This window comes from Akebia trifoliata, chromosome 4 (assembly GCF_017979445.1).
Source record: "Akebia trifoliata isolate Shusen 1 chromosome 4, ASM1797944v1, whole genome shotgun sequence".
Taxonomy (NCBI): domain Eukaryota; kingdom Viridiplantae; phylum Streptophyta; class Magnoliopsida; order Ranunculales; family Lardizabalaceae; genus Akebia; species Akebia trifoliata.
Genome location: NC_141378.1, coordinates 24948354 through 24972797, shown reverse-complemented (window position 1 = coordinate 24972797; position 24444 = coordinate 24948354). Strand labels below are relative to the sequence as shown.

Sequence of the window (24444 nt, the reverse complement as noted above, 5' to 3'; positions counted from 1 at the left end):
AGTTTTGGATCAACCATATCACAATCCAGATGCATACTTATATTAAAACTAAAATGTTTATTATTTATTTTTATTTTTTTGAATTGGATTGATTTCTTGGATTATATGAAATTTGATCCAAAACAAATCTTACTGTGTTTAATCCAAAACCGATCCATCAACGGCCCTATTAGTAACTGACTTGTGACAGCCATGAGAGCACAGGAACAAGGACCACAGAGGTCACCAAAACACAAGCCTTGTAATTTTGACAAACCAATACAGAAGAGATAAAACAGTAACAAAAATTAATCAGTATGTAACATGGAATAAAAGAATCAGCACTACAAATAACAAAAGTAATTTCGAGCAATTTTTCCCATCACTAATTACAACAAGTGTACAGATCACAAAATAACAGAAGCAACTCATCCAAAGCATTAGTCAATTATAAGATAATATAAAAAAACAAATAGAACAGTTGACTAGAGAATGTATATATATATATATTGACAAACCAATAAATCAGAATTTTTATCAAAATTTCCACTACTATTCAGTAAGACCTTGAAAACCACTTTTCTATTCTTTTCTTTTCTTTTTTTGGTAAAATTGACTAAAAAGTATATCCGTATTCATATAGGAAAATCTTAAACTACGATTATTTATAGACATTGTAAAAAACTAACAGCACTTCAGTCTGGAATTGGTGAAAAGTTGCGTAATCATCCATATTTTGTTGAAAACCATCCTTATTTGAAACCTAACATGGGTTTCAAATGGATAAGGGCTCCCCAAACAAAGTATTCGGACGCACTAATCAATGAAAAACATGAAAGAACCTATTCAATATCAAAAGATTCAACAAGCTTTTGAATGATTTTTTAAAAATTATGGACAAGCATTCCTAGATGCACAAATTGGATCAGTTGATAACTTGCTTCTTTTTACCACGGGCAGGGAAGTGTGGTGTCATTTCTTTGAACTCTTTGGTATATGCTTAGATTATGCCAAGGAGTGTTGAATGTATTTTAATGTAGGAGATCTAATGCCTTCTTATATCTATGAAGAATCATGCAGTCCTTTGCTTCCTCGTGCAATTTGTTGGGGGGGGTCTACAAGAAACAGACAAACATTCGAAGGTTAGGATTTTGATAGAGAAAACCAGATGATTCTGAAGATCAAATCTTCTTGTACAACGTTCATCTTTAGTCAATTACAAAGGTTAATTTCGACGATTTTGGTTTCAAAGGGCATCCATTTATCTTGATCCCAACTAATTCCCATCAGACCCCTTGTCAATTCAATATCGTATCTCCTTCACACTAGTTTCTTTTCAATATATTATCAGCTCCCTATCAAAATAATAATAATAATAATAAGCGCTCTCCTTTTCAATGAACCATAAGCCTAATTGTGCCTACAGAAAAATTCATGCCTGTTTGAAGGGTCATACCTTCTCAGGCACCAAACCTAAGCTGCTGATTTCCTTTTCTTAATTGTAAATCATGGAGTTTCATACCCAATCGAAATTTGTTTCCTTCGGCAAAACCAAGGCAATTAGGCATTCTGATGGATGAGGAGCAATAGCAAGCATAGAGCATGTGTCAAGCGAGTACGGGAGAATAAAAAGCAGTCTTGCCCACATGGATTTCCCTGCTGGTATTTTGATCACTCCTGCACATTCCCTCTGCCTCAAGTATGATATGAAATCCTGGAACTGCACAAGAAAAGTATAAGATCGAAAGTATTGGAACTGAACTACAACACAGCCCGTAATTTCAGATACTATGCCACATAACCAACTTAATGAATGTTTAAATGCTGCAGTCTTCATCTAACAACAAAGTAACTAAATTACTAAGTCAAATTATATGTGCAGTTCATAGCTTACATATTGAAGAGACACCAAATTACAAAAGAGATAACTACTTACGCCTTTATGGTCGCCTTTCGTAGAGGGGAGCAGCCGACAAACCTCTCTCTACATCACACCAAAAACTGAAGTAAAAATCACATGATGTATAAATTAAAAGTAACAATTAGAACACACCCAAGTTAAAAAGGAGAAAAAGTTAAATATAACAGTGGTAGTTTTCAATAACGGGGCAAGGATGCTTGACTCAATTTAAAGAACCTAGTCAAGGAACTTAAAATCAAGTGGACAACAGAAATCTTGACATCCAACAACATTTTATTTTGCTCAAGTAACCCATGAAGAGAAAAATCTAGTAAAAATTGATGATAGTGAAATTAACCCGAAGCATTTTCATTTCCTCAAGTCTATTATACATGTGGATGGAGACTGAGGAAGAAGTTGGTAATAGAATCAGAATGGGATGGTTAAAGTAGAGGTTTACTTCTGGAGTGCTATTTGATCAACACAAATCAATCAAATTAAAAGGAATATTCTACACAAAGGCAATAAATCAGCTATGCTTCATGGAGCAGAGTGTTGGGTGGTCAACAAGCATCTTGTTCATAGATGATGAGTAGTAGAGATGAGGATGTTGAGACGGATGAGTGGAAACTAAGAAAGATGAAATTAAAAATGAATGTGGTTGAGAAATGTGGGAGTAGCTCCACTTGGCAATAAACTAAGAAAAAGATGATTAAGATGGTTTGGGCATGTTCAACGTAGGCCAATTACAGCCCTGTTAGAAAGAATATAAAAGTTGAAGGCTCTAAAAGAGCGAAAAGAAAGCCCAAAAGAATGTGGATTGAGCTAGTCAAATTGGATATGAACTTATTTTTTAACAACAAAAGATGCGGCAATGGACATAAGTGAATGGAGAATGATGATGATGGATGACGATGATGATGACGATGACAATGATGAATAGAAATTCTTTATCTATAAGAGAAATAAATATTTGAGACTTTGATTTCAAGATGGATGGAGAAAAAAAAAAGGCTGAGTCATACAAAATCAGGAAGTAAATAACACGAGGCAAAATGCACACTTTCTATGAACAGTTCGAACATGTCCGAAATGAGGTTTTGAGTTGAAACAAAATTAGGAGTTTGAATTTCTACCTTGGGTGGTAAAGTATGGGCATATATAAGGATTTAAGACTGTTTTCTATAAAGCTCAAGCGTAAAGATTCTAGGTACTAAACCTACAGCATTACTCTATGATCCCTGGACCAATTTTTCATGCTTCCCATAGTTTGTAATTTTTCACTCTGAAAGTAAATGCCTCAAGAATGGCCTTGAGATATAAAACTCAAAACTCAAAACCCAATAAAATTTAACATCTCAAAAGATACTAGTGTTAAGGTGTTTGAATAACTCACTTTATGTGGTGGGGTATTTGTAAATGTCGACTTCACATGCTGAAAATCTGTGCGTTTTGTCATATCCAATCTCGCTGGCCATCTGCATTAAGTATTCGTCAGATAAGACTATTTTTTTTGTCGGGTTTTTTTTAACATGTGCACACGATAAGCTGCATTAAATACACCTTGAAAATTGAATTTCCTACCAAAAATGCCCTCAAAAGATTTTTTTTTTTACTTAGAATATCCTCAAATACTTATTTCCAAGGTGCATTTAATCAGCTTAATGTTTGCCCTTAGGGCACAGGTTAACAAAACCCTTTTTTGTCATTCTACGAGAAGCACAACGAAAATCCTTACTCTGCAGGTTCTGACACAGCATTAGAATAATTACAAGCATCGGAGTCCTCTCTATGTGCATAAATTGTACAGTAATGAACGCCACTTTTACATAGTACACCCTGCCACTGATATTGCAAACCCTGTCCAGTATTTTCTGAATTGGAAGGTTCAGCAGCAGATTGAAGAGGAGAACCGGGTGGAGGTGGAGAAGGAGGTAATGGAGGTGGCATATCAGGAGGAGGAGGAGGAGGAGGGGGTGATAAAGGTGGTGCAGCTGGCATGGAAACCATCGGCTCAAAATGCTGCATTGAACTACCTTGCAACTGTGCTAGTGGAGTCACAGAAGCAGGTAAGAAAGGAGGAGCACCCACATTAACATGAAAGTTGGGAGGCATTATGCCTGGTGATACATGGTTCAAAGGCAAAGGATGATTTAAACCATGTGTATTATCCCAAGGATTGTTCGGAGTAAGGTAGACAGGAGGCCGCATGTAGGAGGATGCTTGAATTTGATGTTGTGGCACATTACTAGGCCCCTGTGTCACCATGGGAGGACATGGCATGCTCCCTGGAGCTGCAAATTGACATAAGAATTAGTGCGACCTTTTGACATATCACGAATAAAATCCACAAGTATGCAATTATTTTGGTTAGGAGAAGAACAGATGTTATCCATATTTTATAGAATAGGGTAAATTACACTTTGACCCCCTGTAGTTTGGCATAATTCCATGTTGACCCCCCAAACATTTTTACTATTTTACCCTCTCATTTTATCTTTTTCTTCATGAAAAAAATAACTTTTAAAACAATAGTTAAAAATGCACCCGTCTAAGCATTCCCACTCTTGGGCATGAACCCATCTTTTCACAGGATATTTTTGTTTATCAAAAAGTAAACATTTTAAAAAGGGTAAAATGGTCTTTATAATAAAAATTAACTGTTTGCATTGATGGCAAGTACAAGGAGGAGGGAGGGGGGTGGGGATTAGTGAACCCCTTAGATAACTATAAGGGAGGTAAGTGCAATTGTCAAAACCTTAAGGGTTTGACATAGAATTATGCCAAACCACAAGGGGTGAAAGTGTAACTTACCCTATAGAATATTACCTGTTTGTGAGAAATCCACCGCCATGTTAGTGTCGTAACCATCAATGTTTTTAAAATTTCTTGCCCCAAAATCCATAGTCTCTGTAGAACTAGAACTGGTCCAGCTCGAATGAAATGCACGCCCACTTGGTAATGTGGTTCCACGGTTGTCCAGATCTAGTCTAGGAGACACGAGCTCATGACTGCTGCTCTCAGAATTAGAAAGGAAAGGCATGCCATGGTGCTTCCCTGGTTGACTGTCCAAACCAAAATTGCAGAATGGATCAAATTGGGAACTTAATTGCTATTGAGTCAACTTAAACAACTCATCTTGCTTAAACCTTAAAGAAGGTTGTTTTCCCCTTTTTTTAGTACCTGTATCCAAGGTTCAAAATAGTCTCAAGGCAATATCATGGGCAGGAGAAAAATCAACTGTCTCAACCAAAATATTCTGAGACAAAGAAACAGTGAGGTGAATTTTCATTTCGTTCTCAGCTGAAACCATGCCTGTACCCCTATTTTTATCTGCATCAGATATGGTGGGGTAAATACAAGGGTATTTTAGAAACACCCCCCTGTAAAATTGGTGATATTAGGTTTACTCCCTTGCAAAATGCAAGATTAGGCTTACCCCCCTTGACCATAGGTCAATGTTGCGTTTTGTTGATGATTTAATGGTGAAATTTTGATTTTTTTCAAAATGCTCTTTAAATTACTAAATCAAAATTTCACTGTTAAATCATCAAGAAAAAACAAAGTTGACTTACGGTCAAGGGGGGTAAACCTAATATCATCAATTTTATAGGGAGTGTTTCTAAAATATCCTAAATAAAAGGGTACGGGTAGCTGACAATATCTATTGACTGACCTCTACCAATAGCAGAAAAATTAAGTTATGGTTGCCAAAAGTCAAGATTCATTTAGGTAAAGTTCAATCTATATTTTTGTCATTAGCAGACTGAAGGTTAGAATTTACCATCAGTATTTGAAAAAATAAAAATAAAGCTATTTTATGATCTTGAATTATAACCCAAAAGAGAAAATATATATATATATATATATATATATATATATATATATATAGAGGTGCGTTACAAGAGAAATATTGTAAGTTAATTCAATGAGAAAAAAAGACAACAACCATTGATAGTGCATCCAACCTGAATTCAATTTGGAAGAACATGCTAGGACAACTACGAAGATTCTTCAAAGCAGTAATCGCTGCATCCACACTGCTGAATTCAATAAACCAACATGAACCCATCTGCATATTCATCCGCGTCAATCTGACAATAGACCCAGCATTTCCAACAGCAAGACTGCCAACAGCCATTAGATCGTCATCAGTCAGGAATGAGGAATTAACATCTGGTAAACCAATCCAAAGAGTGTTGGTGGCCATTCTGTCTTCATCTCTCGTGGTGGTACCATGATAGTTTCTTGAGCCCTGAATACTATTGCATTTCGAAGATAAAGATAGAAGTAAAGAAGATAACTGAGAGATCCTCATCTTATTATTTTCAATAGGACTATCAACTACAGTTGGAACATGAGGCGATCCAACCATGTTATTAGGCAAGCTTCCTGGGTTATTGCTTCTAAATTCAACCTGTATAGGGGTAGGAATAAATCTTGAACCATCCATATGGGACCTTGCAACATCAATATGATACCCCTTTTCCTTCCGATGCTGCCTGAGATGTGCCATCACAATGGAAGCTTCTTCAGCAGTCTCAAATTCCATCAACAAGGCACTTTCACTGGAAAGCTCAGTAACCATACAAGGGGTCCTGAAACCAACTCTCGCTAATTCATGCAGAACCTCATCCTTGGCCCATTGGCTTGAAACCTTTCCGATATAAACATGACAACTGGCACCAATTGCCACACCATTAATGGATCCTCTACTCCCCAACCCTATATCCAGAAACTTAATTCGCAGGCAGGCACCCCAAGGGGATGATCCTCGCATATAGGAACGAGCCTTTATGGCATCCATGATGTTTCTGTACTCGATCAAAGCAAATCCTTTAATTGGAAAGAATAAAAATTGTTCGATAGGACCGAACTTCTCGAACTGAAACCTAACTAGAGATTCTGTGGAATCGGGACCTAGAGAACCCAACCAAAGCTGTTTAGAAGCTGAGAACACATCCATTGCTGAAGGGTCCCCGTCAAAGTACCAAAAAATTTGACTCGTTGAGGAATGATATTGTGCAGCTGAATGTTCTTCAAGAGATGCCAAAGCATTATTTACACCTCCACTGGTGGATCTGGATGGCATTCCAAAATCAGTATGTGAAATTTGATTATTCTCAACCTGAACAAGATGGTTTCCACTTTTGGATGCATCACTCCTAAGATCCAACTGCTTTTTGTTGACAGGTGACACCAAGCTTTTTCTCAAGGAATGTCTGTCATGGCTTGAAATTCCACGTTCCTCAGTCTCCAAGCCTTTCATAGACCTTGAACCTTCACACTCTTTATTTGAATTCTCGTTCACTGATTGGATATCAGGCTCAACGGCTTTGTCGGCTGAATCCCTATCCTCATAAAATGCATCACCGGTAGATGAATCGTGAACTCTGGAAGTGTAATCATTTCCAGATAGTTCAGCAGAGTTATCACATTGATTAGAAATCCTAGGCATCAAATATGGAGATTAATAAATTTTGATGCATCAGAATTATCCTCATCGGTGTCTTCTTGATTATCTGCTTTCTTGGCCAGTTCAGAGAAATTTCCAAAGATTCCTTCCAAAGCAGATGAAATTTCTGATACAGCTTGGGAACACGCTGATTTACATAACTTGTTATATTTTGAAAAAATCCAATCCCTCAAGGTTGGGTTTCTAACAAGAGCCTGCATAGGCCAGGTACAAGTCTTAATCAGTAAATTTTAATAAATTGTAAACTGGATATTAACACAAAACAAACAGGGCAGCACACAACTGGTCCCAACGCAAACCCTGTATGCCAACCAATTGAATAAACAGACAGAGAGCTCGAATTTCATATCTTAGATTCTTAGTGAAGATGTTATATGCTTATTCTCCGGGTCAAACTAGCTATATTGCAAAAACTAGGAGGTTTATTATGCAAACTGAAGTACTTTATTCTTGTAAGAGAGCAGTCATATGAAAAATAAGATAGAGAGATGTGCTATAGATTTACAGGAGTATATTAGACTATTTAAATAATATATCCCCATGAGAAACAGGATAAATGTTTTGGCTATTTCCTTGCTAATATGACAATTTCTATTCTTCATTCTTTCTGATAATTAATATGTCAATTTATCTTACACAGCAATTTCTAGTCAACATAAAATCAGCATTTTTTGTCAAATTTATTAAAATCAAAATAACAGTAGACGGAGGAGGTCGAGGAAACCTACCTACAAAATAATGTATGTAAGAACCAAGAAAAGTAAACAAGTGATGCTACTCTTCACCTAAACTAACACTCCATCTAAAAACCAAACCATTCGGGAGTTATTGATTTCAATTCCACGACCACATTTCTGTCATGGTCTTAACAACTCCACCTAATGAGTAATGACTTATCAAACTTGCATGTTTTCAAGACATAACACTTTGCAAACTCACATTCGGTAAGATTCATCATGAATTACTTGATTCAGATAGGAATTTTATTTCATGTATTTTTATTTGAATTAAATGACCATTGGAAGAAATCAAATTGAAATCAACTTATTAAGGGGGGCCTAACAAAGTAGACAGTCCAGTAACAACTAATGGTCCAGAAATACCTCGGAATCACACCAAGATGACTTCACACCAAATCCAAGCACTTGAGAACTCAAAATTCTGTAAATTACTAAATTTTATTCAATAACTGAGAGAAATCAATAACAGTAACCATGTATATAGACTCTTACGTTTTAGACTCTAAACGTAATCCTAACATAACTTAAACTTTGATCTATTGACCTTAAGATATAAACCTCATCACCAATTGCTATACTCTGTATTTTAACCATAATTTTCTCAAAATACATTGGATTCGCAAAATCTTGGGCTCGTTGGATAGGTAATTGAATAAACTTTCAAATAACACGAAAATCAATTTAATAGAATAAGTTTTGAACTCTGAAAATAAGGCCTAAAGAAAAATGGCGTAAATATCACTCAGACTCAAATTAGTCTCATAAAATAATCAGAAAAAAAAAAAAAACTCAAAACTAGAATATAATAAATCTAACTAATTTTAAACTAATCCCAACAAAAATAAAAGTGATAAAAAAGTTAAAATCTGAACCCGAAAAAATGGAAACCCAACCAACCACAAAATTTCCTTTGGAGCTTGGAATTGTTGACTTCATTTGCATCCCACACAAGATTGAGGAGATGTTTCACATAAAATCAGAGTTAAACGATTGCGTGGAGGGGTGCCTATGGAATGTTGTGTGATAGATACATAACAATCAAATTATAAGAAAAAATTTATAAGACAGCAATAAGACCGACTATACTTTATGCAAAATGTTGGAGTGTCAAAAATATCATGTTAATAAAATTAGAAATGTTACTTTCGGGAAGATGTAGGAATAACTCCAATACGTGATAAACTAAAAAAGTTGATTGAGATAGTTTGGGAATGTTCAACAAAGACTGATTACAACCCAAATTAGAAGAAATATTCAAGTTGAAGGTTCAAAAGGAGCAATAGGAAGACACAAAAAGTGGAAAGAGATTGTAAAAGAAAATATATTCGATAACAGAAGACATAGCTCTGGACAGTGTAAAATGGAGGAACAAGATTTGTTTAGCCAACCCCAAATCTTTGGGATAAGCCTTTGAGGATGATGATTACGAGGGGCCTCTTTTCAAGGATTTGTTTAGATGACCCAAACTGCAGCGTTTCTTTCCCTCTTTTGGTTTTTCGCTGAAGTTACATTAAACTTGACAAAAAGACAAATTGGGGACCATAGAATTTAATCAGATGACAAGGAGACCAGTAATGATTGCCATTAACTGCAAACAAAATATAGTATCATAGTAATCTAAAATTAAATCTTTAAGTACATTTAAAATGAAAGAAAATGCTCAAGTGTTACCATTCCCATCAGACAGTTTTTTGAAACAAGAGATGCGTCTTCTGTAACATGGCTGTCATCTGATAGTTGCCTCTCTCGACTAATCCCAATGCCTTCAGTACATGACACAGTGGAGCCTGTACATGGCCTAGCTTCATCACTTGACTTATCCAAAGGGTGAGTTACATCAGCAGGATAAATCTGGCTAGTCACCTGACTTAGAAAGTAATTTCCTCCTTCAAAAGATCCAACATCGGTTGCACTGGATTCGAAGAGCTCAAAACAAGCTGCAAGTAAATTCTTTGGACAACAAAAGAATATTCTGACCAAACTAAATGCTCGGAACTTGAATAATTCCAACAATGTAGATTCATCTTTATCTGCTACTTTCTGCTTCAGCTCATTAAAAAACTCCAAGGAATCTCGCACCTTTACAATGTCATCATCACCAATTTGATAAATATCCTTGCCCTCGAACGAGGATACAAAGAAAGTGAGGACATTCAGGAAAACTGCAGAGCAGATGCCACGAATAACAGATGATGTTGGTGCTTCCGATGAAGCAGTGCAACAGATATCTACTAAACCAAAAACACATGCTTTAGCAGTCTGAAATGCAACACCATCAGAATCCTCTCCTCTTAGTATCACAGCCAAACTCCAATTGTACATATTAATAACAACTTTAGCTGCAGCTTCCAAAGCCGTTGGGCAGTATGATGCATATCGAGGAATGAGTTCGGCTACAATACACTGTGCACTTGTGCAACCTGTGAAGTCATTAGTGTAACATAAAATAATGCTAATATATTCTGACAAATCATTTTAGTTAGGCCAGCAATTCTAATCATTTATGTGTGGACAGAAAGAATTTGTTTGCATATGCAATCTGAAGTACCCAGTTAATAATCTTGCTTGAGGCTAAGCTAGATGCACCAGTTTTCAATTGATGCCCGCTGGCTCTACCGCTCTCTAAAAGTCTAGAATAGCAAAATTTCAGCAACTTTCTATTACAATAATTTCAATTGATCTATTACAGTCACTTGCATTTTGTTAAATTTATGTGCATGGATTTTTACACACCTTAGATTTGGTCAGAGCAGGGATCCAGTTACAATGGTTTTGCAACAGGGCTATGTACTAAACCCATATCTTTTCGCATAAGTTAGGAATAAGTGAACTGCTCGAGGTAGATACTGTTCAAGGTGTTAAGGCTAGTCAGAGGGAGCCAGTTCCAAAGGTGCCTTTGACTCCAGGCAAGACGAAAGCCAGAAGACAGAGTGAAGTGCAGGAACTACAAAACGATGTTGAGGATTTCCCGTTGAAATCAACGTATTCTAGGAGGGCTGGGAGGAGACCAGTGGTGTTCAATGTCTGTTAAAAAAATTTCCTGCATGTTCGTGGTTTAAATGACAGAGCTAAAAGGGCGTCTGCAAAGGCTCTCTTTTGCATATTGAAGCTCCCCACTTGGAGGTGCTTCAGGAATCCAAGTTGGATCGGGTGGATGTCATAACCATCAGGGAGTTGTGGGCTATTAGGGACAGAGGTTGGAGTTTCCTTCCGGTTGTGATACGTCTGGGGGAATTATTGTTATGTGGAACAAGAATTTTTTGGTGGTTGAAGATGAGTTGAAAAAGGCTTTTATAGTTTCTGTTCTCTGCAAGCTACAGGGTGTAGATCTTCACTGGGTTTTCGTTGGAGTCTACGGTCCTACCTGACATAGTGATTGGAACCAATTTTGGGAGGAATTGGATGATGTCAACACTCAGTGGGGTGCGCCCTGGTGCATTGGGGGCGATTACAATGTGAACCGAATCTCCTTTGAGAAGTTGGATGGCTCAAGGTTCACTAGCCAAGAAAAATTTTGGGGAATTCGTTAGCAGGAATGGGCTTCTTGATCTTCCTTTGTGCAGGGGTCAGTTTACTTGGTCTAATAGACAAGAGGTTGTAGTCTTGAAAAAGTTGGATAGATTCTTAATTTCCTCGGACTGGGAAGAGCTTTATGATAGTATCACCCAAGAATCGGTCGCCAACAGTGTCTCAGATCACTGTCCCATTAGTCTGAGGGTGGGAGAATTTATTAAGCGTCATGCTCCCTTTCGCTTCGAGAATATGTGGTTGCATCCAAATTTCAAGGAGTTGGTTCAGGCCTAGTGGAATGACCCACATTTTGTGGGGATAGCAGGGGTGGTCTTTCGTAACAAACTTAAAGCCTTGAAAGAGATATTAAAGAAGTGGAATAAGGAATGCTTTGGGCAGGTGGACTCCAAGCTAAAAGGCTATAACGACAAAGATAGATGGCTTGGACCAGGATGAGAAGAGGGGAAAGTTGAGTAGGAAGGAAAATTAATAAGGGAGGACCTTCATGTTGAATTCCAAAGATTGGCAGTGATGAATGAAACTTCTTGAAAACAAAAGGCAAGAGTCAATTGGCAAAAGGAGGGGGATGGGAACACCCGTTTCTTTCATCGTATGGCTAACTTTCATCATAGGGTGAACAAGATCACAAGAGTAAAGGTAAACAATGTTTGGAAGAAAGAGGACGAAGAGGTCGCTTCGGGAGTGGTGGGCTTCGACAAGAACTTATACAGAGGAGTTTCCAGTGAGGCCTTTACTGGGAAATTTACCTTTTGATAGTATCTCTTGTGAACAAAGGACTTGGCTTGAGAGACACGTTGACGAGGAGGTTCGATTAATTGTGTTTGGGTTTACAGATGACAAGGCTCCCAGCCCGGATGGTTTTTCGTTGGCTTTCTTCAAAGTCTGTTGGGATGTGATTAAGGTGGACTTGATTAGAGTTATGGAGGAATTTTTCGTGGAGGGGTACCTAGATCATGGGTTGAACTCTACTTTTGTGGCATTGATTCCCAAAATTGAAGGGGCAGAGGACATTTCGGATCTTAGGCCTATTAGTTTGGTGGGCGCGGTATAAGATTCTCTCCAAGCTACTTGTCGCTAGACTGAAAAAGGTAATTCAGAATGTTATTGGGCCTTCCCAAGGGGCGTTTGTTGCAGGTAGGCAAATTCTAGATGGTGTTCTAATTGGTAATGAATACATCGACTCTAGAATCAAAGAAGTTCCAAATTTGATTTGTAAGATTGATTTAGAAAAGGCCTATGACCATGTGAGTTGATCTTTTCTTGAGTAAGTCATGCGGAGAATGGGTTTTGGGAAAATCTAGATTAGTTGGATGATGAAGTATGTCATCCCCTTCCTTTTCAATTTTGGTGACTGGGTCCCCCGAAGGTTTTTTCAAAGGCTCTAGGGGTTTGCGACAAGGGGATCCACTGTCCCCAAACCTTTTTCTAATGACAATGAAAGCTCTCAGTAGAATGGTATCTAAAACAGTAGAGAATGATGACTTATCTGGCTTTAGAATGGGTAGGAATGGTCATATTGTTTCGAGTCTCCATTTCGCCGATGTACTCTTATGTTCCTAGACCATTCAACAACCCAATTGAGATCTCTCAGTGATATTTTGGATTGTTTTGAGGCAGTCTCGGGCATCCCGGTTAACTTGAAAAAGAGCAGAATTTTTTAGGTGAATGCAATTGGTGGTCTGGAGTTGATCACGGCTTCAATTGGCTTTAGGGTGGGAGTTTTGCTGACTACCTACTTGGGCCTTCCACTTGGTGCTCCCTATAGGAGTAAGGCTATTTGGGATCCAATTCTTGAAAGGATGAGGAAGAGATTGAGCTTGTGGAAAGCAAAGTACCTCTCCAAAGGGGGGGAAATTAGTTTTGATCAAGAGTACTCTAGCAAGCATCCCTAATTACTTATTATCACTCTTCTTGTTGCCTTGTAGTGTGGAATTCCAGATGTATAAATAAGGATACTAACATAAAATACCACATGGTGAGATGGAAGATGATTTGCTTAACAAAACAAAGAGACTTGGGCATTAAAGACTTTGCTTCTATGAACTCAGCTTTGTTAGCTAAGTGGTTATGGAGGTTTGGAACATGGGGTGAATGAGCTTGGGTGGGAAAACAAAGTAGGGAATGGCCCTATAAGGTGTGGTGTATGGAAAGGATTTCTGAAGAGAATCCCCGCTTTCCGTAGGAGAGTTAAATTCAAAGTGAGGAGGGGCACTACAATTTGTTTTTGGAAAGACAAGTGGTGTAAGGAAACTTCTTTGGAGGAGGAATTTCCGAATCTTCATGCAATCTCTTCTAAAAAGGGGAGACCCATAATGGAGTTCTTAGTAGGGGATAGCATGTTAAGGTCTTAGGACTTCGGCTTCAGACGGGACTTCAATGATTGGGAGCTTGCTAGTGTGGGAAGGCTCTTGGAATTGGTCGAGGGTTATACCATTTGTGAGGATAGGGACGATAGTATACTCAGTCAGGTCTATGTACACTACAGAACTTCCCTCTTCCAATTCCACATTCCCAGCTTCGTTTGTTTGGGGTATTAAGGTACCCTCTAAGGTTTCTGTGTTTGTGAGGCAAGCGTCGTTGGAGAAAGTCATCACGCTAGATCAGTTGATTAAAAGAGGCCTATAAACACTGAATGATTACTTAATGGATGGTGAATCGGTGAACCACTTGCTCATGCATTGTGATCTTGCTCACAAAGTTTGGGCTCATTTCCTCGATCTATTCGGTGTGAAGGGCTATTTTCCAAGGTCAATTAAGGAGCTTTTGGTAACATGGGGATCATGGGGTAACTCCTTCAGAGCCGCAAAACGTATCCTTTCGAGTCTCACTCCGTTCGCCGTTTGTTGGGGTATTTGGAAGTAGAGAAATAACCATATTTTTTAAGGAAAAGAGCTTTCGATTCATGATCTAGTTCTGTTTATTTTAGGTCTTTTGTTCCTTTGGGGAAAATTATATAAAGTTTTTAAAGGGATCGTTTTTGAGGATCTAATTGTTAGGTGGGATATGGTTTGTCATTTAGAGGATCCTTAAGTGGGCCTCATCTTTTGTTAAGTTTGTTCTTCGGGGCCATCTCGTCCCCTTTTCAATAAAATTTAAACTTATCATAAAAAAAAATAAGTGAACTGCACATAATCAAGAAAAGGCCCCTTGGGTATGTCATTTGCACATGATTAGTGGTTGAAAATGTAGATAGATAGATAGTACATTCAAAAGTAGAACCATGAAGGGATAGATTAAAAACTAAGGATTTTAAGACCAGTAGGACCAAGACAAAATAAATCCAACTTTTTAAATTATATAAAATAAAATAAATAAAAGGATTTCTAACTTTTGTTAGGACGTTACTAGGCATGAATAAATAGTTATGATTGATGGACAAGAAACACTACAAAGAGACCACTATGTTATAGGCTTCATTTTTTGTAGTGTAAGCAATTTAGGAAGTTTAGAGGATTATTTTTTGAAGATTCTATTTATATGGGCTTCAATTTGTAGCTAGTCTCCTATTGTAATCTCTTTGGAGGTCTAATTAGCACAGGGTGCATAAAGTGGAGATATACTTTTGGAGTGTTGAATGATTGACGTGCATCATTCAAAAGAAAGGGGCAATATCAGAAGACAGCGATAACACCAGCCATGCTTTACGAAACTGAATGTTCAGCTGTTAAGAAACATTTTCATAGAATGAGAATACTAGAGTTAGAATGTTAAGAAGGATGAGTGGTAACTGGTAAGGCTAGTGAAGACAAAATAAAAAACGAGTGCATTCGAGGAAATTTAGGAATAGCTCCAATAGGCAATAAAAAAGGTTTAAGTCCATTGAGATGATTTTTTATATGTAACTGATCTATTTAATTAGAAAACAAATGGGAGTATATAAAACAAGAAAGAAGCAAAGCAGAACAGAAATTCCAACTCACAATACAATGACCCTAATGGGTATCATAGCATACAAGGTCCCAACTAAATAATAGGTTCTTGAAGATCTTTGAATTCTTTAAATGTATTACTCCAATAGAACAAATATCCCATAGAGGTGAGGATGACATCATTGGTTAACCTCTCTTTCCCTTCAAAGACCCAATTGTTCGTTTCCTTTCATATTGCCCAACAAACTGCAAAGGGAGACATACTCCATGATATCCTTTCCTTGGAGAAGAATGCCATGGATTTCCATGATTGGAACAATGATGAAACAGAACACGAGAAGACCTAAGGAGTTTTGAACAAGGAAAGAAAATAAGACCAGATTTTTACGCCAAGGAACAGTAGATAAGAATATGATGGTGTCATCCGCACTAGACTTACAAAGGGAGCAAAAGAAGACCAACAATAACACCTATGGGAATGAGACCTTTGATACAAGTCTAGGACTCTAAATGAGAAGATTGAACACAATATGTATAAATAGATTAAGAAAATACATCAAGGAACACATCTTGATTGAAGATCTAGCTCAAGATACAGGTAAACGGCAAGATAAAACTCATATTGCTGACCCTGGAGATGAGGATAAGGTGTATGAGATGATAATTGTGACTACACAAAATATTACCAGACATCTTTAAAATTATATTTCTAGTTACCATTAAAGGCCGAACTTAGTCTAAAACGAGAGTAGAAAACTAGTAAGGACAGGATCTCATTTAGAATAGGAATAAAAATTGTAACCCCCAACAATTAAATTAAGACAGACTAGAAAGTGGCATGTGCAAACGCACGTCTCTGAAAGGGTTTTCATTTAAAAAAAAGTATATTAATTAAAGGGTGATTTTGAAGATGACATAGTGAAGAGGATATTTTTGTAATTTCGAAAACTAATCAACATGATTTTAGGGATGTGGGATTGCAATTTTCTTGGTTTTTAACCAAAATGGCCCTGATTATATTAAGTTCAAAATGTTAAGATGGGGGCATTTTTGGAATCCAAACTTTGGTGTCGAACCACTTCTACTCCGCCTTCATTCTAAACATTCCATCTTAGATCACTACCTCCACACCATATGTGTCTAAACATTCAATCTAATTATCATGGATATTTCTTTTCAGGTCCATGACCTAAAAATAATTATAGCCCAAAAATAACGAACCCAATCTCCCTTAAGTTCAAATACATCATGGGCAATAGGGGAATCAATCTCAGATCACTACCTCTGCACCATAGGTCAGTAAGCATTCCATCTAATTATTTTTTTTTGTGATCGATAGCATTCCATCTAATTATCATTGATATTCTTTCTCAGGTCCATGATCTAAGTCGCCCCACAATAGCTAACCCAATCCCCCTTAAGGTCAGATATATCATGGGCTATAAGGAAATCAATCTTAGATCACCTAGCTCCACACCATGTGTCCTACCCATATTTCACTAGATACCGTATGCCATTCTTGAATCAATTACTCTTGCCAAAAAAATATAATGGATCTTAGAAATTCTTTTCCCACACACCAACATTGTAAGACTAGGTAACCAATTTGTAGCCCAAACTAGTATTTCTACTCCCAAGGTTACTGAAAAATTCATATCCAAAGGCAATCTGCTTCCATTCTGAGTTTGCAGTCATTACCCCACAATTTTGTCTTCATCTCCTTGAGGTGTTTAAATCCTCATGCTTAGTTTTTTCTTCAATTTACAAATAATGTTTGCTATGGTGAACCAAGACAATATGAACAGGGAAGCTTAGAATAATAGTCTTCTTCAACGTCATCTTCTCTCTAGTAACCTTCTTTCAGAGATGTCACCTATTTTCAAACTTTCCAACCGCCAAGCATTAAATGTTTTGGATTTGCAAACAGTGTCAGTGCAATGTTGGAGATAGCCTACCTTTCACTCAATGGCTAGCTAATTCCTCAAATTATACACATTTCCAGTTTAAAACCTCTCTTCAACATGGTAAATTTGTAATCCAGACAAAATTGAGATATGTAAGAACACAAAATAACATGTATCTTAATTGGGTATAGCTTTGGTAAAAACTGTGTTGTCAAAAATTATTTAATCGGAGATGGACGCTTCTACCATACTCAATATCCTTCTTACACTTTGCCTTCCTCCACTTTCCTAGTCATCCTCCACAATCTCCATCACCACAACGAAAAAAGGGAAAGAAGGTCAATTAACCTTTTCTCGAACTCCCACCTTTTTTGAGAATTGTTGACCATAATTGAAATTCTGACGCTAAATGCACAACATTGAATCAACTCCTCCACATCCACAAGAACCTGCAATCTTCCCAACATAGTGTCAAGAAAATTCTAGCTCACATGGCCATGTGCTTCGACCAAGTCAACCTTAGAAAGGATTCCTTAAACCCCCTGAATGAACTTGAGAAATGACACTCATTTGCAATAAACAAACCACCTAACATCAGCTTATCCTTGAAAAATGTCCTTGGAACAGAGATATCAAAGAAATCAAGACTTTTTTCTTGTGGCCAGAGTTTTCGCTCAAATTTTTTAGGTATTTCCATCAAACTTATTGATCTAAAATCCTTAAAGGATTTTAGCTCACTTTACAAGCTTAGGGACTCTCAAACAAAGACAACTACTATAAAATGTCTCCACCATCTTCATGAGCTCACTTTACGAGGTCCTAATAACGCTTGCAAAAGACAAGAAAGTCCATCCAGACCCAATGCCTGGCCCCCATTGATCATCAATTGCTTTATGAATATCCTTTGTTTTTGAACGGCCTCTCTAGTCAATCACCCTACTCGAGACTAAAACAATCAAACTGCAAACCATTTATATATGCATAAACATCATCATCACCAATGCCTATAACCCAAATATTTGGCACTAGTAGGAATATTAACACCCAAGGAGTTGGCTCAACGGTAAAACTAGCAACAGGAGTTTGCTCCCTCTAGTCGTGTGTTCAAAACTGGATGGCCTCTTGACTTACTCTATTGCACGTTGGGAAACTTCCTTTGGATCGAGGCGTGCAACCGCAGGGACTAGTCCCATCCCAAAGGGTGTAAGGATAACCTACGTTATATAAAAAAAGGTCTACATATATTCTTTTTTATATAGGTGTAAGCAAGTGAAGGCAGGGTTTTGGTCCTTAGTCTGTGGTATTAGTAGTCACAAACTTCACCAAGGCGGCACCTTCAAAATGCATACATATATACTCATTATTACCTTTACTCACAAATTTTTTTGGTCTTCATCTCACTCTTTTGAACTTTCAACCTACATGTTCCTTCACACTAGTGCTATCATCACTCTTCAATGCGCATGGTCAAACCATCTCAATCAACTTTCCCTTAGTTTATCACCTAACTATGCTTATCCTACAATTCACAAATGCATTCATTGTTGATATTATCACTCTTAGTCATTCCGTATCCATCTCAACATCCGCATCTATGTTGTGTTCATTCTATTATCAAGTTGTTTCTTGATAATATTAGCAAACTCCTTTGTGTGCACTTACTAAGTTGTACTCCACATACTCTCTCGGTCCAACTTATCTTAAACCCCCACCTTCGAAGCAATTCTCCAAAACTATAATTTTGGGTGGATCCCTCTCTTATCCTTTAACACTACGTTATTTGAAAGTAACATATAAAAGAGGAGGGGGGGCTCGCTGACAATTTGTTGTTACTTTGTCAAGGCATCAATTTGAGGAAGCACTAACACCCATGATAAATGTATTGATGTCCAGCTAGCTTTTGTAGGTATCATTTGAGATTGTCAATGCCACTAAGCTTCCTTGGAGGAGGTGAAGGAATGTAGGACAGAAATGACACTATGAGCAGTCAATCCACTCTAGGTGTTGTTCCAAGTCTCATGAAAGTGCCTATGTTATTGATTTACTTGATTCTTGGTGACCAAAGCTATGATCCTTTTGTTAACCTCTGATAACAATTGTCCCAGGTGACCTGGTGTGGTCATAGTTCTTTTAAACACATAACATTTGAGTGACTTCAATAGCCTACAAAGTGAGACATGAGCCTCACAAGCAAGACATGTTTACATTAATATTGAAACTAAATGATAAAGCATGATCATCTATATGTTAGCCCCATTAGTGGGGAAGGCACCATAATCATATGAATTCTATCATGAACTATTTTTTCCTGAAGTTACGATTCTAATAGAATTCTTTCTAAGTAATTCTATCATGAACCATAACTTCAACCAAGGCATGATCCTTCATATTTTTCTTACCAACCCCATCCATGTCATTTCTTCCTCTTTCCATTTTAGATCCCTTGCCTTGCACCAACTTACTAGTGTTATTGGTCTTCTGTTCACATGCATCAACCATCTCAAACAACTGTAATTATTTTATTATTTTCTAGATAAATAGGAGAAAATGGTGAATTGGGGTTACAAAAGAAAGGTCAAACTACTTCATATGGGAGAAATAGATTATTGCTTAACCTAGAATAGCTTACTATAATTTTACTAGGGGTAAAAAGGAATAGAATACCAAATAAGGATATAAATTGAATTTTCTGATGTACAACTACCTACAATTATCATCATCAGCGTTATATATATATATATATATATATATATATATATATATTTTTTTTTTTTTTTTTTTTTTTTTTTTGAGGCACACTTCTTTAAAATATCATGAGTTAAATGGGCATAAAAGGAATGTATCTTACATCTTTGTTAAAGTCTCAGTAGATGAGGCATGTAGCTTTGCATAATCCACAAAGTGTCTTGAGGCAAAAGCCTCAAAAGCCTTTTGAAACACTATTGACATATCCCACCACTATAAAACTGTCCACCTTTTTATTTATTTATTTTGATGTCGCAAGTATCCCTACACCATTTGGGATGAAACTAGTCCATACAGTAGAACGCCCAAACCCCATAGAAGTTTCCCAACTTGCAATAGAGTAAGTCAAGAGGCCATGCAGTTTCAAAGACTTGACCAAAGGAAGCAAACCCCTGTCGCTAGTTTTACCGTTAAGCCAACCCCCTAGAGATCACTATACGAATTGTCTAGTCTGATGCAATATCAACTTCGAGAATCTATAGTCATAATGTCATTGTGGCAAACCTTAATCCTCTGTCAACAAATGAAATTAACCTAGGAAGTTCCTAATCTACAACAATACTTGGGTAGGGAAGGGAAAGAAAATTGGACCCACAAACTAGTGTCAAAATTTGCCCAAGAATTTGAAGGAATCATTCCAACTCAAGGTTTTGAATAATAGTACTAGTTAGTGCAACAGAAGGGCCATTACAGTTATTTCATGTAATGGCATTACATAATGATGGGCTCACCACAAATAATATCATACCAATATTTTCTTGAAAAAATGTTTAAAAATGGCATTTGATTTACAAAATTAAATAATGGTAACAGCATGCATTATTTTGAAAATAAAGGTCACTATTTAAGTTTGAAACCTTTCTTTTGCAAAATATGGGAATAAATAACACCTTTTTGGGTAAATAAAGACCATTATTTTTACTATACTAAAAGATTTTTAGAATCATGTTCCTAAGTAACAACTAATTTTGATTCCCACTATATCAATATACATTCATTTCTTTGCTTTCACATATTTACATTTTTTTTTCTTAAGTTTAAATTTAAAATGCAGAAATTCTGATTTCATGAAGATTAATCTAGACTATCTCCAAATACTCCTGTGGAAAATGATTTAATAGTGAATTCTTGGATGTTGATTACATATCTCATTGGATTTATAAAGATTCAAAATATTCGTGAATATAGAAAAATAATCAATCAATCCAATAGAATATATCTAATTGATCCTAACTGATGCAAATCTAAGATTTTCAACATATATGATGAGATGCAACATAGCATTGATATAGTGTATCTCATGAACATTATTATAAGGCATATACCTTATCTAAATCACCCTCCTGCAATTGCATGGTCCTTTAAAAAAAGAAAATGCAATTGATTACATAAAATATTAGCCCTTGATTTCACGAAGAACTTGAAGATGGATAGCCACAAACATCCGATCATGCTTGATGGTGGTCACCACCTGTCTGTGGAGTCCATCATTGTCGCATCCCGCTCATTTTTGAGTCTGTCGGAGCCGGTGGCCCACTAAATCACGTTTGTCATGATCTCTCCCATAGCATACGAATAAGGATCGTGCAGTTTAAATACAAGAACTCTCATTAAAGAGAATTTATAAAAAAATGAAAATTGAGATCGTGAGGCATTAAATTGTGAAGTAGGGAGGTTTGTGGAAACATAGAGAAATGTGGGATATTTTATTATAAAAAAAATAAAACTAAATACTAATAAAGGAAACAAAATGACTTAGATTCGGCGATGGCAATACCATGTAGAAAATGATTTATTAGTGAATATTTGGATGTTGATTACATATCTCATTGGATTTATAAAGATTCAAAATATTCATGAATTTGAAAAGATAACCAATCAATCCAATAGAATATATCTAATTGATCCTAACTGATAGATTTGCAAGATATGTGATGAGATACACCATAGCATTGATATAGTGTATGTCATGCACATTATTATAATGCATAGACCTATCTCTATCAACTCCCAACACAAGATATTTTTTTTTGGATACATGGGTATCCAGACTTAGTCCGACTAATCCCATGGGCACGCCCGTCACCACTTCCAGCACGAGCCTTGTGTACCTAGCCTTTTAAAGCACCAGGGTGGTGGTCAACAAGGGGTGAAGCGATTCGAACTCAGGACCTCTGCTTCCTGAGGCATGGTCCTCGCCATCTCACCAACCCCTTGTTGGTTACTCCCAACACAAGATCAAAGTCCAACTCCAACAACCAAACAAAACAAAACAAAAACAAAAATAGAATCAAAACACACAATAATTGAGAGAGTGGCAGATCAAACTGACCTCTTGAAGCAGTGATGAATGAGAGATAGGCTTGTTCAAATTCAGGCATGAGATGGGCATCCTTGCGAGAAATACAAAACCTAATTTGCTTGTAAGAGTCGTACAGACTCCTGATTTCCTCTCTGTTTCTTCGTTTTCTCAAGATATCTTCTTGAGAAAGAGAAACAAAGCTTGGCTGGAGGCTCTGAGGTTCTGAAAGAGACTCGTATAGCTTTCGCTTCTTCAAAGGTTGCTCTGCCGATGCCATGGCAGATCACGAGTTCTCTTTCTATATCTAATCATAAAATAGCGGGAAAAAAATGAGCGAAAAAAGTGATCAACGATTTAGAATGAATGTTCTTGAAGAATCCAAAATAAAAAAATTAACAAGAGTTGCAAACCTTAAAGATCTTCCACGCAGATTTCCTTCAACCTTTCAACTGTGAAAAAATTTCTCCATTTCATATCAAGCGATGCGTAGATTCAATTTAACAAGCAGTTTCTACAGAAATTTTCAACACAAATAAATATTCAAACTTTAATCTTTACGTGATGAAGTTTGTTTGCAATTAAAAAAAAAAAAAACTAAACTGCCTAAAAATGATCAAAAACTACGAGAACAAATAGAACGAGCGTAGATATCGCTTAAAAAATTAACTTTATCGTTCTAATCTGCACTAAAAATCGATACAGAAGTGGATTTAACATCTCAGAAAATTAAACTAAATTACTGATGTAATATTTAGGGCAAAATTGATCGACAATAGGAATTTAATAGTCCTTAAAAATTGAACTTCAATAAGATCTAGTCTGCCCTAAGAATAATGTTCAGCAAAATTTTGAAAATAAATAAATAAAAAGTACCTTCATCGACCCTTATTTTGCATGGATCATACTCCAACTTAAATATGAGAATCGGTAAAGGAGAGGGCGAGAGAGAGAAGTGTTCTTTGAGGCTAAATGTGTGTTTTTAGTGTGTGTGTGTGTGTGTGTGTGTGTGAGACAGACAGAGGAGGTCGGCGGAGTCATTGATGAGTGGAGACCGGTTGATGCAAAATACCATCCAAGAGGTTAAAAGTCTTTATTACCCTTGGTTTTTATGAAGGAAAAAAAAACTTGAGAAATGCTCAAATTAGATCAGATTTAAACAAAATAAAAATAAAAGTGGGCTTGATCCAAGACCATGAAAATCTCAAATTAAAATTAAAATACAATGGAAAAAAATAATTTTTAAGAATTTATTTTTCTGAAATATCTTAAATTTTTGTGATCTTGTTCTTTATGGCATCTAATCATGTTTATGACTTCACCCCATGGAGATGGGGTTACGGAATTCATTTAGCAAGTGTTTTTCTTGTAGATCATATTGTACAGGCAATATCAAAATGAAATTAGAGAATTTATTGATTTTGAAAAATATAATTTTAGCTAATTACTCTACGTCGACGTATTATCATTATTAAAGCTAAGAGTAGGCAATATTTTATAGGTATCATATAGCGCCATCAGAACATTAAGTGAGGATTTCACGTTTATTGGACAGTTGTTAGACTACAAGCATACAACACAGACCTATGAGAAAGATTTAGTGTTATAATCACTCAACAGCGATCGTAGAATCATTTGGTACTAACCTAACCCAAGATATGTGTGTGTTTTTGCTCCCTTAAGACTACAAATAATAAAAGGGGAAGCATTGATGGAAAGGAATTCAAGTAAATCTACGAATCTTAGCATTTTAATGTCGGTCGTTCACAATGTACGTGTAATTAGAACCTTGTCCATCATCAACAATAATAAATGATTTAGAGTCATTCTAAACTTACTGCACTCGACATTGCAGTGATGTGGCAAGTACCCAAACCCATAGTTAGTTAAGCATTATCGAGCACAGTGTTCAACGTAGTTAGTTAAGCATTTTCCATGATTATAATATAATACAAATAAAAAGAATATATATTATTACATAAAATCATAATATATTTTCAA

The 24444-nt window shown here is 36.6% G+C and overlaps 1 protein-coding gene across 1 annotated transcript; it reads right to left on the bottom strand.

Annotated features, from left to right (window-relative positions):
• Positions 1 to 56: 56 nt before the first annotated feature.
• On the bottom strand, positions 57 to 23479 carry LOC147404579 (nucleic acid binding protein). Its single transcript, XM_086440613.1, is given in 11 exon segments — positions 57 to 1699; positions 1916 to 1963; positions 3276 to 3357; positions 3618 to 4173; positions 4709 to 4944; positions 5848 to 7348; positions 7351 to 7549; positions 9767 to 10515; positions 22477 to 22750; positions 22857 to 22957; positions 23320 to 23479. Coding segments are annotated over 9 exon segments (3822 nt in total). The 5' UTR covers positions 22724 to 22750; positions 22857 to 22957; positions 23320 to 23479; the 3' UTR covers positions 57 to 1495.
• Between the last annotated feature and the right edge of the window lie 965 nt (positions 23480 to 24444).